Here is a 16,970-nt window from a genome sequence, read left to right as displayed (position 1 = left end):
TATAAGAAAGTGTCCAAGATCTTTCTCATGGGTATTTTGGATATAAACTAATCTAAATAAACGTTAACTTAACCTTGTGTATGTGTGTTTGTTTGTATGTGTGTGTGTGAGTTTGTGGTCAGTGTTGGCCTACATTGTGAGGATCAATATTGGCAGTATAGGAAACCAAATATCTTATAAATTCATTTATAAATCAAGATGCAAAACTGGCATTTAAACATTAACAAGTAAACATTACCATCTGTCTTTTTATAAATAATTAATACATAAATTAAAATGCATCTTTCATGGGTCACGTTGATAATGGAATAACACTGTGATCTATAAGTGTTTTGTATAATAGTGTAATGTATAATAGTATATTTTTAGCAATTTATCATAACCCACATAAAATAATTCTTTCAAGCAGTTTTCCCAAAAAAAACAAAACAAAACTAAGACAATAAGTTAATGAACTCCATTTGTAGCATAAAGTTCATTAGATTCGTTCGTTATTTCCAACAGGTGGCACAAAATTCCATCAAGTATACAAGTATGAACAATTAAACTGAACTTCTATTCAATAACAAAACTTAAGGAGTCACAATGAGAGATGATTTCAAAAGAGACTAGATCATTTTTATATATTTAAATACACTCTACAGTAAATATGTACAAAGAAATCATTTAAAATATTTTTATGATTGTCAATTTAACATGTAACAATTGCCTTCAAAGGCCACTTCTTGAAATGTTCATAATATCTAAAGCGTTAGTCTGCAAAAATAATGGCTTTTCTTAGCAAATACTGTCTGATATAGGTGATTGATTGCTGATTGATTCTGATCAGGTTGATTAATCTGATTATTAATTGGTATATCATGTAATTAATAAAATCATTAATTGACATTTTTTATACAACAAGATATTGAGGTGTATACAATAAATAATTCAGAACATTTTATTTATACTATTTCAGTATCTATAGGGTGATAAACCTTAAGAATTAAATACAAATCGTCATACTGAAGTCAGCTCTTCTCAAAACAGAAGGGTTCTGAAAGCATAAGGATGTGTCGGGCTCATCCGTCTCATGCTGGTAGTTTGAGTACTGGATCTGTGCAACCTATTGAAACGTGGACATCGTTAATAATAATAATAAAAAAAAAAAACATTTAAAATGCTAATTTAGTGTGTGATCCATTGGCTCACCTGATGTGACTGCTTTCTACAAGCTTTAATTTCTGTATCAGCATATGACACAAAATGGATTAACGTGTAGATTCTGAAACAAAAGAACATAATACACCATTACTAAAAATAGGATAAAAACTGAATGATTTATCTTCAGACTTTAGACTGTTTTACATATATAATGTACTGTATAATCTCCACTTTAAGATTTAGTGAAATATTAAAACTAAAAGGTCTGACAATTTTCGCCATCAGATTTGGTTCTTGTTTACCTGTGGTATAGCATTGCAACAAATTGCAAAATCAGCAATAATGTGAAGCTCAGTAGAAACATCAGTGCAATTGGATCAAGGGAAAACACTTCGTTTGCATCATAAGTCCCATTGGGATAGAGTTTTGGGATCTTTATGGAGATTGAGTCACCAATTGCCTGAAGGAAGAAAGTTGCCACTAGCCAAAGTGCATTGCAGATGAAAAAGGCAAATGTGACCTGTATGAAAGAGAAAAGCAAAACAGTATGGAGACAAAACTTTACTGTTCTAGAGCATACAGACGAAATCAGATGCAAAGTCATTTTTGCATCTTGACAAGCTTATGAGTCTTACTTTATTTCGAAGTTCTCTCAGATCATTAGCAATTTTTTCCTGTTCTTCTTTATTCTCTTTAAGAGGTTCAAGATATTTTTTCAGCAATTCTCTCCAGAAATTGATTTCATCCTGCATGTGGTGAAACGGTAAATTTAAATTATGTATATGCAACTCACATATCTGCAGCAACCAAGGGCACAATTAACATGGCCTAAAAACAACAACCAACCAACCAACCAAACAAACAAAAAAGCTCCAAAAAGCATGTTTCTCCATCGAAAGCTATTCAAATATAGCCTTGTATAATAGCAGAATACAATTTTTTTTGCTAAAATAAATATATATAATATATATATATATATATATATATACAAACCCGATTCCAAAAAAGTTGGGACACTGTACAAATTGTGAATAAAAAAGGAATGCAATAATTTACAAATCTCATAAACTTATATTTTATTCACAATAGAATATAGATAACATATCAAATGTTGAAGGTGAGACATTTTGAAATGTCATGCCAAATAGTGGCTCATTTTGGATTTCATGAGAGCTACACATTCCAAAAAAGTTGGGACAGGTAGCAATAAGAGGCCGGAAAAGTTAAATGTACATATAAGGAACAGCTGGAGGACCAATTTGCAACTTATTAGGTCAATTGGCAACATGAATTGGGTATAAAAAGAGCCTCTCAGAGTGGCAGTGTCTCTCAGAAGTCAAGATGGGCAGAGGATCACCAATTCCCCCAATACTGTGGCGAAAAATAGTGGAGCAATATCAGAAAGGAGTTTCTCACAGAAAAATTGCAAAGAGTTTGAAGTTATCATCAACTACAGGTGCATAATATCATCCAAAGATTCAGAGAATCTGGAACAATCTCTGTGCGTAAGGGTCAAGGCCGGAAAACCATACTGGATGCTCGTGATCTTCGGGCCCTTAGACGGCACTGCATCACATACAGGAATGCTACTGTAATGGAAATCACAACATGGGCTCAGGAATACTTCCAGAAAACATTGTCGGTGAACACAATCCACCATGCTATTCGCTGTTGCTGGCTAAAACTCTATAGGTCAAAAAAGAAGCCATATCTAAACATGATCCAGAAGCGCAGACATTTTCTCTGGGCCAAGGCTCATTTAAAATGGACTGTGGCAAAGTGGAAAACTGTTCTGTGGTCAGACGAATCAAAATTTGAAGTTCTTTTTGGAAATCTGGGATGCCATGTAATCCGGACTAAAGAGAACAAGGACAACCCAAGTTGTTATCAGCGCTCAGTTCAGAAGCCTGCATCTCTGATGGTATGGAGTTGCATGAGTGCGTGTGGCATGGGCAGCTTACACATCTGGAAAGGCACCATCAATGCTGAAAGGTATATCCAAGTTCTAGAACAACACATGCTCCCATCCAGACGTCGTCTCTTTCAGGGAAGACCTTGCATTTTCCAACATGACAATGCCAGACCACATACTGCATCAATTACAACATCATGGCTGCGTAGAAGAAGGATCTGGGTACTGAAATGGCCAGCCTGCAGTCCAGATCTTTCACCCATAGAAAACATTTGGCGCATCATAAAGAGGAAGATGCGACAAAGAAGACCTAAGACAGTTGAGCAACTAGAAGCCTGTATTAGACAAGAATGGGACAACATTCCTATTCCTAAACTTGAGCAACTTGTCTCCTCAGTCGCCAGACATTTGCAGACTGTTATAAAAAGAAGAGGGGATGCCACACAGTGGTAAACATGGCCTTGTCCCAACTTTTTTGAGATGTGTTGATGCCATGAAATTTAAAATCAACTTATTTTTCCCTTAAAATTATACATTTTCTCAGTTTAAACATTTGATATGTCATCTATGTTGTATTCTGAATAAAATATTGAAATTTGAAACTTCCACATCATTGCATTCTGTTTTTAATCACAATTTGTACAGTGTCCCAACTTTTTTGGAATCGGGTTTGTAAATATATATAATAATATTTCTTCCAATTTTTCTTACCATTGGAAGTGCAGATTCATGCAAGGGAAAGTCGTAAGATTTCATCTGCAGATGTTCAATCCAAGCTTTTGGAATTAAATATATAATAGTTTTAATGGTAGTCTAATTCAATAAGTCAACAGCTAGAATATTAGGATATTAAGTATGGAAGTCATACTTACTTTGATGAGGATGGAGTGGGAGCTCGTGTGCCCTACATTGTGAAAATACACTATTAGTAGTAATAGTAGTATTAAAAACATCCATTGTAATCTCAAAGTAATTCCTTGATAATTTTATTTTTTCATATCTATATATATAGTTAAAAATTTTATTTTTTTTAAATGTGTATTTTTTTTTACCTTTGTGTTTCCAAAGGAATATGTGTCTTTTCAGTTTTTGTTATGGTTTCTGCTGGTAGTATCTCCTGGCTCGAATCTTCTTCAGATTCCAAGCATGGGCATTTGCAACATATGGCATTCATGACCTTCTTCTTGATGGTATCGACTGCAGTACTCTTAGCCTGACTGCCGGTTTCACGAGTGCCCCATGTGACATTGTTCATGTTGACTATAGAGTAAATGGCTAAGAGTAAATAACCGCTGGGAACGCAGAGGAAATATAACAAACCATAGATGACCAGTGAGAACTCCTGAGGGTGTAAACCTGCCGTGATGATGTACAACCCCACCATGCCGATGAGAAACAGACCACTAGGGGTCAGAAAAGTTTTTTGCTTCACTAAATCACCTATGAGAGTTGAGATGAAGAAAGAAAGTATTAGGCCTATAGATTGAGATGCATTTGTTACCCATCAAAACATTGAGCTACTTTACATAGGGTGACCATTGCCCATTTCCCAGGACGCGTCCTGTCCAGGATTTCAAATGTCTAAAATGGCTTGAGCCCTTGCCTCTTTAATTGTGAAAGTGGTCATATCGATGTGCCCCCGGAACGCTATTTAGGAACGCGATTTCTACACGGATGTCGGTTGATTATGTATAATGCATGCTACTGGTCAAATTATTTTTCAGTCGTTACCTTCTGCAAATATGAAAACAAAAGCAAAACTGGGACATTTTATGCAACTTAAAAATCCTGGACAGGACGCGTCCTGGGAGAATGGCGCATATGGTCACCCTAACTTTACATGTTTGCCCTTTTGACATGAATATTTAGAGACCTCATGAATTCAAAATTAGAGTTTTGTAGCTTTTAGTCGCTGTCTTTGATTCCAGAATAGATAGTACCTCTATCTTTTAGCAGATATGCATTTAAAATGTGCAGTCTGAAAATATTGATGGACTAAAACATACACTACCAAAGGTTTTTGAAAGAAGTCTCTTATGCTGACCAAGGCTACATTTATTTGATCAAAAATACAGTAAAAACGGTAATATTCTGGAATATTATTACAGTTTAAAAGGACTGTATTCTATTTTAATATATTTTAAAATATACTTTATTCTCGTGATGGCAAAGCTGAATTTTCAGCAGCCATTACTCCAGTCTAATTTGCTAATGTGCAAATTTTGTGCTTTAAGAAACACTTATCATTATTACTATTGAATTGAAAAGTTAATATTTTTGCCGTGATATATTTTTCAAGATTCTTTGATGAACAACATTTATTTGAAATAGAATTATTTTGTAACAATGTGTAAAAGTATTAACTGTAATTGTTTATTAGTTTAATGCATCCTTGCAGAATAAAAATCTGCATTTATTTAACAAAAAATCTTATTGACCTTTTGATTGGTAGTGTATGTCAACACTGAAAAGAATGGGTTCTTTAAATAACAACAACAACAAAAAAGTTCTACATTGTGTTTTAAACATGAAAAAGACACTTACCTATGATGGAGAGAATTGTTCCCGCCATGAGAAATGCATAGAGCACACTCATAATTGCTGCAATTTTAATCTGCATATCAGATTTCAGTTTGAAGCATAAGATGAGATAGACAGTAGGTGGCACTATGGCCAAAGCAAGAGCTGTATTTTCATTCACTTCAAAAATGAACACAAAGCTTCCTGCAAGAAAAAGAAAGCACTTAAATAGAAATATTGGACAAATGTTATTGGAGAAACATTTCTAAAACAGCATAATGACTCTAACGCGCTTTAATTATTGACGATTTTTCTATGGAAAACCTTACCTGATATCATTAGACAGATATTGGCAGGGCCCAAGATGGAAGCTGCCATGCTGATAATCTGGTACAAGATGTATAGTTTTGAGATAGAGCTGTTCTTCTGAGAGGTCAGTCCTCCTGAGCCCAAGAGATCGATGGTGTTGGCCATGGTAGAAGGTCCCCAGCGTCTGCGCTGGTTGTAGAACTCTTTAAAGTCCTGTGGCGCATTGGTGTAGGCATCAGACGCTGCGTTATACTCAACCCTCCACCCCTGCTGCAGCAGCAGAGTGCACAACCAGCGGTCCTCACCTGACATTACACCAAAAGGAGGGTGAATTAATTTAGTCTAGGCTGAATTGATATTATTTGTTATGTGGTTAGTTTCAAGACATTACCTTGATCATACTGGACGTAGTGGCTGGCTTCAGTTGCTTTAGTTGTGTACCTCTTCATGACGTTGTCGTCCATGAGTGCGGCTCCTCTGAAAAGACTGAAACATCCAGGGCTGCACAGTACACAGCCGAACACGTGCTCCGCAGTCTTTTGCAGCCAGTGGCCTACTGCATATTCAAACTTCTGATACCACACCATGGGCCCTTCAAGCATAGTTATCTGTCAGTTTATAGCCTTTATAATCTATACTACAAGTAGTCACAAGTGCATTTTTCTTTAGACTAGATGAATGGATCTCAAAGGCATCAAGCAGCGAAATGGTTAAATATTGTACCATATTTAATGTTTTCCATAGTTTTCAAAGATGAGTGCATGTCTATACTGGAATTTATCTAATTTGACTAGTTCTACCAAAGGACAGATACATTTTCTGCACAGTGTAATTGGATAAATGTTTTTTGATGTAAACAACAAAAATATACTGATGGATCCGAAATGGTCAATATTCATATTCATGCACTTTTATTAATATTTATTTTTAATCATTTATGGCTTATGACTTTTGCTTTCATATATTTATGTACTCATACTTTATAGATTAATTCTTATCATATTTTCAAGTATTCACTGGTGATTGTACCCTTATGGTTATTTTATATTTAAGAGTATGATTTCTATGTTCAATTGTTCTTCAAGTGTTCTAGTGTGACAGGTCACGCTGACACGTTTGTGGTAAGACATTGTACGACTGCCAAATATGGCAGAAGTGGTGTTTTTCAGAATTATTGCTCATTTGAATCTGATCAAAATATGTCTGTTATTTTTCCTGATGACATTTAAAAGGGTAAGATTTGCAAAATTCCCTATAGGGGATAAAAACAACAATTTTTGACACTGGACCAGTAGATGACGTAATGGGTGAAATTAACCTTTTCTTTTAGAACAAAAACATCAATTTGAGTGGGATGTAAATTTCCCTATATGCTCATGGTATAAAGCTGACCGAGTCATTGATAATTCAGCTTTTTCCCTCCTTTGCTCTCCTTGTCTTCTGCTTCTCTCTCTCATCTGCAAATGTATAATGTTTTTTTTTTTTTTTTTTTGATCTTCATCTATTAGATACAATACTCTGGATTATACAATACTCTAAATTTTACAATACTCTAAATTTTACTATTAACTATTGACTAATGCTTTATGATGGTTATTTTACCTTTTAGTGTTATTAAGTCTTTTCATTATCGATTAACCCATTTGTGCCCAAATTTTTCTGAATGATTTCATGCATATAGTCCTGTTAATAGTGTCCTATGTGAACATGTTCTGCATTTATTTTCCCCAGGTTTTTGTTTTTCTTCTTAAAAAACGTGTTTGAATGTGCGGCAACTATAGTTGCCGGTGGGCAAATATGCAACCCTCAATGTAAAATTTGAATAGGAGGATAAAATTTATGCATCTAACTAAAAAAAAAAACTGCTTTCAACAGATCAACAGATCAATCAAAGTCAAAGAACATGCTATGTGAACCCAAAAAAGCTGCATCTAACTTATAATCTCTTGAATATGAAAACACAACAAACAACAAATCCGTTTGTTTTAAAGTGGTGGAACATAGTGCAGATAAAAAGTCAGCCATTAAGTTGCTCCAACAGAGCATTGTGAATTAAAATGTTAAATTGCATTGTTCATAGTAAAAAATTACATCCATATGTGACCCTGGACCACAAACCCAGTCATAAGTTGCACAGGTATATTTGTAGCAATAGCAAACAATACATTGTATGGGTCAAAATTATTGATTTTTTTTTCTTTAATCCCAAAAATCATTAGGATATTAAGTAAAGATCATGTTCAATTAAGATATTTTGTAAATTTTCTACTGTAAATATATAAAAAATTCTTTTTGTGAATGGATATACATTGTTAAGGACTTCATTTGGTCAACTTCAAGGCAATTTTCTCAATATTTCGATTTTTTTTGCACCTTCAGATTCCAGATTTTCAAATAGTTGTATCTCGGCCAAATGTCATATCATAACAAACCATACATCAATGAAAAGCTTATATATATTCAGCTTTCAGATGATGTATAAATCTTAATTTCAAAAAATTGACCCTTATGACTGGTTTTGTAGTCCAGGGTCACATATAACAAACAAACAAAAAATAAATTAATTAAAAAATAAATTAATTAACAAATAACAATATATAATATATAACAATATAAAATATTATGAAAGCAAAAGCACTAAACAAGACCAATAACCTTGATTTATTAACCCATTAAACACAGTATACCCCATTTTCCCATGATATATGTACTTACAAGTCATTTGCCCACCGGCAACTATAGTTGCCGCTTGGACTTTTGACTAAGTATACAAAAAACTATAGATCTCTTGTAAGATTTGTTGGATGATTCTAGAGACCCTCATGATTACATAGATATATATATGTCAACAAAAAATTCTTAATATTAACATGAAAATTACTTTTCTTTGGGAGAGTTTGCCTTCAATATGCTTCCTGGAAGTAGGGTTTGGAAGTTGACACCCCCATGTCACAGGAAGGAAGTGAATATCTTTTTTTTGTTCTTGAAATCCTTTATTTGGATGTTTTCTTGCATGTCATTGAGAAATAAAACATGGAAAACATCTAAAAAAAAACTTACAAAAGGAAAATGACAACCATACACTGCGGCAACTATAGTTGCCGGTGGGCTAAAATGGGTTAAAGTTTGTGTGTGAGGCTAAATTTAATTGTAATGAATAAATAATTTTTCATCAACTTTATCTACTGCCTGGATCTCATTTTCTCAAGTTTTTGCATCATATACAAAACTGTTAACTGTAATTTTATCTGTCAAATAATAAAAAAACGGCGCGAGATTCAAGAAGTGAGAGTTCACGAAAGACTCCACGGAATAAAAGAATAAAAACAGGTGATTTCGAGTTCATATTTCACAAAATTGACTTTTCTTTTTCCTAGCAATTGCTAGAAAATGTAGGGCTAATACATTATGCCCCCTATGAATTGCGTATGTGAATGTTATGTAGATCTATAGTTTACGTCAAATTCATGCTTTAATAGTAGGGTAACGTTAATCTCCGCAGGTTTCACAGTCTGTCCATTGCAATCTAGACGTCTGCCCCCAAGTACAGGTCTCTGCGGAACAAAAGAGGGGTGTCTCCCAATTTTGGGGTGTTTTCTAACTGGGAGGGGTGTTTTTAACGATCCAACCAAAAAGGTACGGAAGCCTATGCCGGCTTCCGTACCTTTTTGGTTGGATCGTTAAAAACGATCCAACGTTTTTTTTTTTTTTTTAAGTACGGAGGCCTGAAAAGCAATTCATTTTTTTTTTTTTCTTGTTTTCGCATGATCACAACTACTTTTTTAATGTTTAGATCACGAGAAACAACTTATGTCGAGATAATGAGAAATAAATAAATAAAATATTGCTGCATGCTTGACTTCCGAGTGCCTGCCTAGATATAGAAATATATGATTTATGCAAGTTTTAAGACTTTTTAGGCTTTTTTTTTTTTTTGCATAAACGACGATTATAATGACACAGGATGTAATTTTGTCACAATATGGCTATGTAGTCTATTCTACACATTTCGTCATTTGTCTGAACTTAGCCAATCGGCGTCATTTGAGGTTGGACATGGGTAGCACAGGTGAAAAAATACTATAGTATTTTACTATAATACTATAGGCTGTAGTATACTTTAGTTTTTACTACAGTAAACTGTGTGTATTGTAGTATAATATACCCTATAGTTTAAAGAAAACTTAGTATAGTATTGGGTAACGTATTTGTTATCGCTAGAAGCAAAGACTATAGAATAACACTTTGCTAGAAGTGAGTGGAAGTAGAATGCTTGACCTGGAGCTTTTTACAACGGTCTAGCAAGCATATTCACGCACAAGAAACGATAAACAACTGATAGTTTACAACAATAGTTTACACTTACAATCATATACAAGACATATCTCTTGTTGTTTTTCCAGAAATCTCCCACTTGATTTGAGCAAATCAGGTAAAGAGGTTGAAAAACACCTATTCCCGCGTTACCAGGGGCGCCTGCAGGATTTTATCTCAGGGTACGCACAGAACCCCCCCCCCCGCTGTCCGCAAAAACCCGATTAAATCAATCAGTGAGTTGGTGGGAACGATCTAATGCTGTACAAATCGAGTGATCGACTGTCTCTTTCATGTTCCCCACTTAGAAAATCTGATGCATGTAACTGCACTCTGATGTGCTTAATGCTTCTTGATTTTTTTGTTTTGTTTTGTTTTTTAACGTTGTCTCTGAGCAGCTTTGTCCCGAAATGTCGGTATTGTTTTCAGAGAAACGATCCTCGCGTTTTTTCTAGTCAAGTGAAACTTCACTTTGCGTGTCAGAATGTTTGAACTCACCCAGATCACTACTATATGGAAGTTCAAGTCCATTTACTAAACATTTTAAAGATACAAGCCTGTAGCCTATACTACATCATCATATGTTCTGTCATATAAACAGTATTTACAATAAAATAACAGCACAATTTACTTGCCCCAAACAACTCCGTATGCATTAGTATTATTATTATTAGAGGCCTAATTTTTGTTTTTGTTGATCCATTTAATCAAACTCTAATATGTGAATTATATTATTGAAATAAACACATTTAGCGTCGTCAGGCTTTTGTTTGTGCTTAATGGATAAAACAACGGAATTGCGCACTCAAGTTTATGGGTGCCGTACATTTTACCTGCCACAAGATGGCGCTGTTTTCGACACCTTTGACGCTTTGAAACCATAAACCTTTCCCGAAACATTTAGAGAAGCTTCAAAGATTTAATAGGCTTCATTTCTCCATCCCTATAGTTTTAGGCCTTTTTGTAAATGTTTCAGTCGAATTTAGCTGTTTTAGAGAGCGTTTACTCATTTTGAGCCTGTTTTTAAACATTAACTATCTGTAACATCATGTTTCATGTGTGGAAAAAAACGACGAAACTAAACTAGCCTATCAGATTTCTTTTCACCCATATCCCCACGCCCACCCATGGACGCACATACACACGTTTGACAACACACAAACGCACACCTTTATTTATTTTTATTGTCTCTTGCTCTCTTAATATGTCATGAGTGTATGCAGAGAGATTTTAAGAATTAATTAAAAAATTATGTAAAAAAATAAAATAAAAACGGCATTCATTTGCGCCCTCTCAAGGTACGCACTTGCGCGTTACAACACCCCAAAATTGGGAAACGCTCCTTTTTGTTCCACAGAGACCTCCTTCTCGATGTCTGCGTTTAGCTTCAAAGGGCGTTTTTCAACGACGGTATTCTGTGAAAATGAAGATCATCTTTTTCTGACATCCAAAGGCACAACAAGACCACCAGGTAGGCTCCACCCACAAAACACGTCATCGCTGTTTGAATTTTGTTTTAAATTACATTTTTTAAATTTATTATTTTTTTATTTTGATTCTCTTTAAATTATTATTTTTTATTATTTAATTTATTTTTATTAGTTTTATCTGGTTAATTATTCTTCACACTTCCTCTGCCTCATACTTTGAAAACCATTCTAGAAGATTATACTATCGTTCAAAATTTGGGGTCAAGATAGATTTTTTAAATCTTTTTGATAGATGTCTCTTATGCTCACCAAGGTTGCCTTTATTTGATCAAAAATACAGTGACAGTAATATTAGAATTTTGTGGCTTAGTCAATGTCTATTATCTTAATATAGTCCATATAGTAGTGTACTCAAAGTTTTTGGTAGATGTTAAATAATCTTATTACCAATAAACTAAAATAAATGTTTTTTATTTATTATTTTAATGTATTTTGTAATTGTAGTTTATGTGACAGCAAAACTGAATTTTCAGCATCATTACTCCAGTCTTCAGTGTCACATGATCCTTCAGAAATCATTCTAATATGCTGATTTGGTGCTCAAGAAACATTTCTTATTATTATAAGTGCTGAAAACAGTTTTGCTGCTTAATAAATAAATTTAACTGTGATACATTTTTTTTTAGGATTCTTTTAAAAATAACAGCTTTTACTTCAAATAGAAATCTTTTGTAACATTATAAATGTCTTTGCTGTCACTTTTGATCAAATTAATGTGCCCTTGCTAATTAATTTCTTTTAAAAAATAAAACCTTACTGACCCGAAACTTTTGAGCGGTAGAGTATATCTGTACTTTAGACATTTAGATACAATGAAAAAAGAAATGCATTTTTTAAAGAAAGTAATCAATAATGGTTTATACTTAATATATATCCAACCTGTGCCTGTTGGATGAATCCTGCCACAAGCAGCCCCAACCTCTGGGTAGAGTTTCAGTCTGTCAATTAATAGCATGACTGCAGACGGCTGGAAATCAGTATCCCCATCCAGGGTCAAGATATACGTGTTCTCCTTGTCTCTCTAAGAGTATTAAAAACTTTAAGAGTCTGGCTGACATTGTATTATTCTGTAGAAATACTAGTAGTGAAGTTTAAAGTTAAGCTTCGAACCTTCAGTCTCTCCTTAAGTGATTCCAGTTCTTCTCCTGCTTCGAAATATTGGAAGTACTTTTTGTTAAGTCTCCAGCCAAGAATGTAATACAAGTACATTATCTGCAAACACAGATTATTAGAGAAGTTCTGGATTCAAAACATTTAACTACATCTTTATTTAAGGACTCTCACCTGAGACCATCTTTTTTTGTGACGGATAAGTTGCTTGTCTTTGAGGTGAACCATCATCACATTGCCTTTAGGGAGGGTGTATTCCAGCCGACCTCCATAGGGGGTGTTTATGATCTTCTGCCATGGTAGTGGTGGCATCTGCTTGAATATACATGGATCCTCTTCACTGAAAATGCTAATGCATGTGAAATTTTAGTAGATTAGTTTTTGCACATAAATTCTCAGTGCACATAAACAGATAAAACTAAGGAGGATTCTTACGTGTAAACTTCTTTAATTACATCCACAAGAATTTCAGCGTATTCATTTGCATGCCGCTGCCTTCCATTATCAACATCCTTGAAAGCGTCATCAAAATAAATATGGAATTCAAACGCGACATCGCTTTGTTTGTCGGTCTTGGGCCTGTATTTATCGAGCCTGGTAGTAAAAGAAATAGTATTGCAATTACAGTTCAATTGAGATTTTATTAGCTGAGTAAGTGTAGTCAATGTTTACCTGAACATAGAGATGATTATCTTCATCATTTCATCATAGGTCTCATGCCACATCGTTGCACACAGAAACACTCTGATGGTTTCTTTTGCGCTGAGGAGGATATATTGAGAAATCCAATGGAAAATTTAAATTGCTTAGAGGTTGCTCTCAGATATGTGTCATTTAATTGTTAACCTTGTCTCATATGTAAAATCAAAAACAAGTGAATCAATTGACACACAGTACGATTATAAATCTGTAAAATGAGATAATTTGGATTTGGAAGAATGTGATGAGACATGTTTGAGTTCATACTGAAATTTAGTTTTATTACAAACTTTGCTATTCTGGTAAATGTGAGCGCAATTTGAGATGCTGAAACTATTTTAAAACTATAAAGGGGATACATGTGAGATTACAGTCTTTTTGTAAGACATAACACCTGAGAAAAAGGAGATTTAAGCAAAATCTCCATTTGTTCTCCTTTTAATCTCACTGATGTCTTTACATTAAAGGGTTAGTTCACCCAAAAATGAATTTTTGTCATTAAGTACTCACCCTCATGTCGTCCCAAACCCGTAAGACCTTCATTTGTCTTTGGAACACAAAATAAGATATTTGTGATAAAATCTGAGGGTATCTGATCCACACATAGGCAGCAACGACATTGCACCTTTTGAGGTCCAGAAAGGTACTAAAGTCATCGTTAAAACTGTAAACGCTTCTTCAGTGGTTCAACCTTAATATTATGAAGTGACAAGAATACTTTTGTACTTTTGTGTCGTCGCTTCATAATATAAAGGTTGAACCACTGTAGACGCATTTACGGGTTTAACGATGACTTTAGTACCTTTCTGTACCTCAAAAGGTGCAATGTCGTTGCTGCCTATGTGTGGATCAGATACCCTCAGATTTCATCAAAAATATCTTAATTTGTGTTCCAAAGACAAACAAAGGTCTTATGGGTTTGGGATGACATGAGGGTGAGTAATTAATGACAGAAATTTCATTTTTGGGTGAACTAACACTTTAAAGAGATCTCATATGTGATTTTTACTGGGAACACATTTACTATGTAAAATGCTTTGATTTAAAAAAACGGTAATAAAAAATCTGTCTGATACCAGTAAGACAATAAATATTCATGTTAGAGCTGATAACCAATAAATAGATAATATTATTTTTAAAAAAAAGAGAATTATTTTAAAAAAAGAGAATGCAATATATGCAATAAAATATGAAATATTCAATATAGTTACAGATCATTTTAAAATATCTAATATTGGCTGATATATTACCAATATATTCAACAATACTTAGAATAGAAACACTTACCACCGTTTCTCCTTGATTCTCTTTCTGATTTCAAAACGAGTGTTCAGCAACATGGACTGTTCCAGAAACGCTCCTTCATACATGCGTCGCACAAACAGATCTTGGGTTCTTTCTATTCGATGGATCTTCAGGAACCAGATGTAAAATGTACTGAGCATGAGTCCCAACCACCAGCTAAAAGCAGAGCAGATCAAACACGCCAGTCCTCCTGTCTCCATGTTCCTGGCATGTAGAGTTTTCATAGCATCTGTCAACATCAACAGCAACAGTTTGTCACTGGATATCGCCTGAATGTTTGTTTGATTAGTCTCTGGGAGTTTGACTGCAAATGAAATAAAAAACACTGGCAAAGCCGTGATCGAGGCCAGGTATATGGGCAAGGCGAAGCAGCGGTGCAGGGCGTGCATCTTGCAAGCCACAACTACAAACCAGTGGCACAGGGCAGAGGATGCGATCTGAATCGCCACCAATGAAATAACAACTGTTTCGAAGACGAGTTTGACCGATTTCCAGTCCTGACCTGACAGAGGAACGTAAGCTCCAGCCACAGCTGAAGTAATCAGGATTCTCACCAAACTGGAGATGATGCACACTACATTACGGGACTGAGCGATGTCTTTGGAAATGTCCTCTAGAGATGAAACGGAGAAGAGCGTGCTGTAGTTTTCCCACCAGTTCACAGAAACGCAGATGGTCCCCACGATGGCAAGGCCAATTGATATTTTTATCTTAGGGGAACTTTCGAATACAAGATAACCAACGGAAAAAAGCACATAACCTAGGACGATGAAGAAAATGGAGCAAACGGGGAGCATCATAAGCCGCTTCCTCTCTTTGGCGAGGCACTCGGCGACTACCTGGAACACTGCTGACAGGATGCTAACACTGTTTAGGATCGTCACATTAGTGATAATGTCGAAGTGTGGCATGGCTACTATTGTTAGAATTGCAGCTCCCAATGCTACCAGGAACTCAACACACAGGACCTAGAGCAAAGGTCAAATCAAAGTCAGAAAGGTTACAGCCATAGCAATCAGTTTCTCTGCTACTATACATCTGTTCATCAAAAATTCTGTCTGCTTACCCATAAAACAGTTTTTTTAGAGGGCATGGCTGCACTCTTGAAGATGAACTTCCATGTGCTTTTCAGCAGAAGCAGAACGCTCGGCCCGACCAGAACGAAGCCAATGCCAAGTAGGGCGGTGGGCTTTTTTTCTGAACTTATAATCTCGGTTTGATTGTTCCCAAATGTTATCAATAAGATAAAAGATGTCTGTAAATACAAAAAAAAAAATTCAGTCTAAGCAAGCCTTTTGTGTTATATTCAATAGATAAGTTAAATGTTATCATATCATCCAAAAATGATTAGCCAATGATTAAGAAAGAAGCTCACTTTACTGAGTAGTGCAAGCACAAAGACAAGTATGCCAACAATGGCACACGAAAACCATTTCAAACACTGCACTCGTTTCTTTGGTTTCTGCTCATCTTGAATGATTGGCACTTCTCTGCATGCATCCCAATATCGCCTGTTTTGGAAGAAAAAAAGGGAATAGCTTAATGGAAAACTGAAAGTTCACTTGAATGAGCAATTTAGATATACAAAAGATATACAATGATAACTATAATTGTGGTATTTATCATGCTAGAGAGACTGTAGAAAAATAATTTGATTTTTTTATACACAATATATTAGAATATAAACAAGTATAATGTGAAAATAAACATTTAGCTGCATTATTAAGTGTTTGTGTAAATCTAAATTTTAATTATTTAATAAAAGTTTGATAAATGAAAAAAATGATTACCTGAATTCATGTCTCTGCTGCTTTTCCATAGTGATGTTTGCAGAGCAGCAAATCAAACCTTTGCTTAATCATCCGTAAAACAGAGCAGAGCTTTATAACCAGATGGGAGGGAGCACTACGCTATTATTCGACACGGTTTCTATGCTGTGGCTTCTATGTTTATCTTACAAAGAAATCATCTACCTGTCCAAATTCAGTTTAATTTGCCACTCCCTTTGATGACGAAAAGAGGTTTCTCAAATATTTTAAGTGACTACCAGATTGGGATGGTAAACTTGATATAAAACAGGCTAAATTATGAAAGACAGCAGTATTGATTAGCTCTGACTTTACCAGTTTTGCTGTCTAGAGAAATTAATAAAATGCACAAAGCCCACT

General features: G+C 34.9%; 1 protein-coding gene across 2 annotated transcripts; it reads right to left on the bottom strand.

Annotated features, from left to right (window-relative positions):
* Nucleotides 1-512: 512 nt before the first annotated feature.
* LOC125254822 (chitin synthase chs-1-like) lies at nucleotides 513-16,728 on the bottom strand. Of its 2 annotated transcripts, XM_048169652.1 has the most exons (19): nucleotides 16,593-16,728; nucleotides 16,178-16,313; nucleotides 15,869-16,057; nucleotides 14,785-15,770; nucleotides 13,471-13,560; nucleotides 13,234-13,392; nucleotides 12,973-13,147; nucleotides 12,799-12,900; nucleotides 12,568-12,709; nucleotides 6,276-6,476; nucleotides 5,905-6,189; nucleotides 5,600-5,779; nucleotides 4,108-4,495; nucleotides 3,928-3,959; nucleotides 3,767-3,831; nucleotides 1,779-1,889; nucleotides 1,446-1,663; nucleotides 1,192-1,264; nucleotides 513-1,105 (listed from the first exon to the last, which is right to left on the bottom strand). In XM_048169652.1, exons 1-19 carry the CDS (start codon nucleotides 16,619-16,621, stop codon nucleotides 986-988), a joined length of 3,681 nt encoding a protein of 1,226 aa, XP_048025609.1. In that variant the 5' UTR covers nucleotides 16,622-16,728; the 3' UTR covers nucleotides 513-985. The 2 variants fall into 2 exon arrangements, with proteins under 2 accessions (XP_048025609.1, XP_048025610.1); XM_048169653.1 differs by lacking the exons at nucleotides 16,178-16,313; nucleotides 16,593-16,728 and having other exon boundaries at nucleotides 14,785-15,031; nucleotides 15,869-15,999.
* Nucleotides 16,729-16,970: the final 242 nt, after the last annotated feature.

This window comes from Megalobrama amblycephala, linkage group LG19 (genome assembly GCF_018812025.1).
Source record: "Megalobrama amblycephala isolate DHTTF-2021 linkage group LG19, ASM1881202v1, whole genome shotgun sequence".
Classification (NCBI taxonomy): Eukaryota; Metazoa; Chordata; class Actinopteri; order Cypriniformes; family Xenocyprididae; genus Megalobrama; species Megalobrama amblycephala.
The sequence above is the reverse complement of the archived record's forward strand: the minus strand, read 5'-3'. Positions and strand labels throughout refer to the sequence as shown.

What these genes read in the sequence shown, in the direction of transcription:
- LOC125254822 (XM_048169652.1), bottom strand. Translation starts at nt 16,621, where the DNA reads ATGGAAAAGCAGCAGAGACATGAATTCAG. An exon ending in GATTCATCCAACAGGCACAG is followed by an intron (nt 6,477 to 12,567) that starts GTTGGATATATA and finishes CTATGCTTGAAG; the next exon opens with GGCCCATGGTGTGGTATCAG. An exon ending in GTAGAAAGCAGTCACATCAG is followed by an intron (nt 1,106 to 1,191) that starts GTGAGCCAATGG and finishes ACGTTTCAATAG; the next exon opens with GTTGCACAGATCCAGTACTC.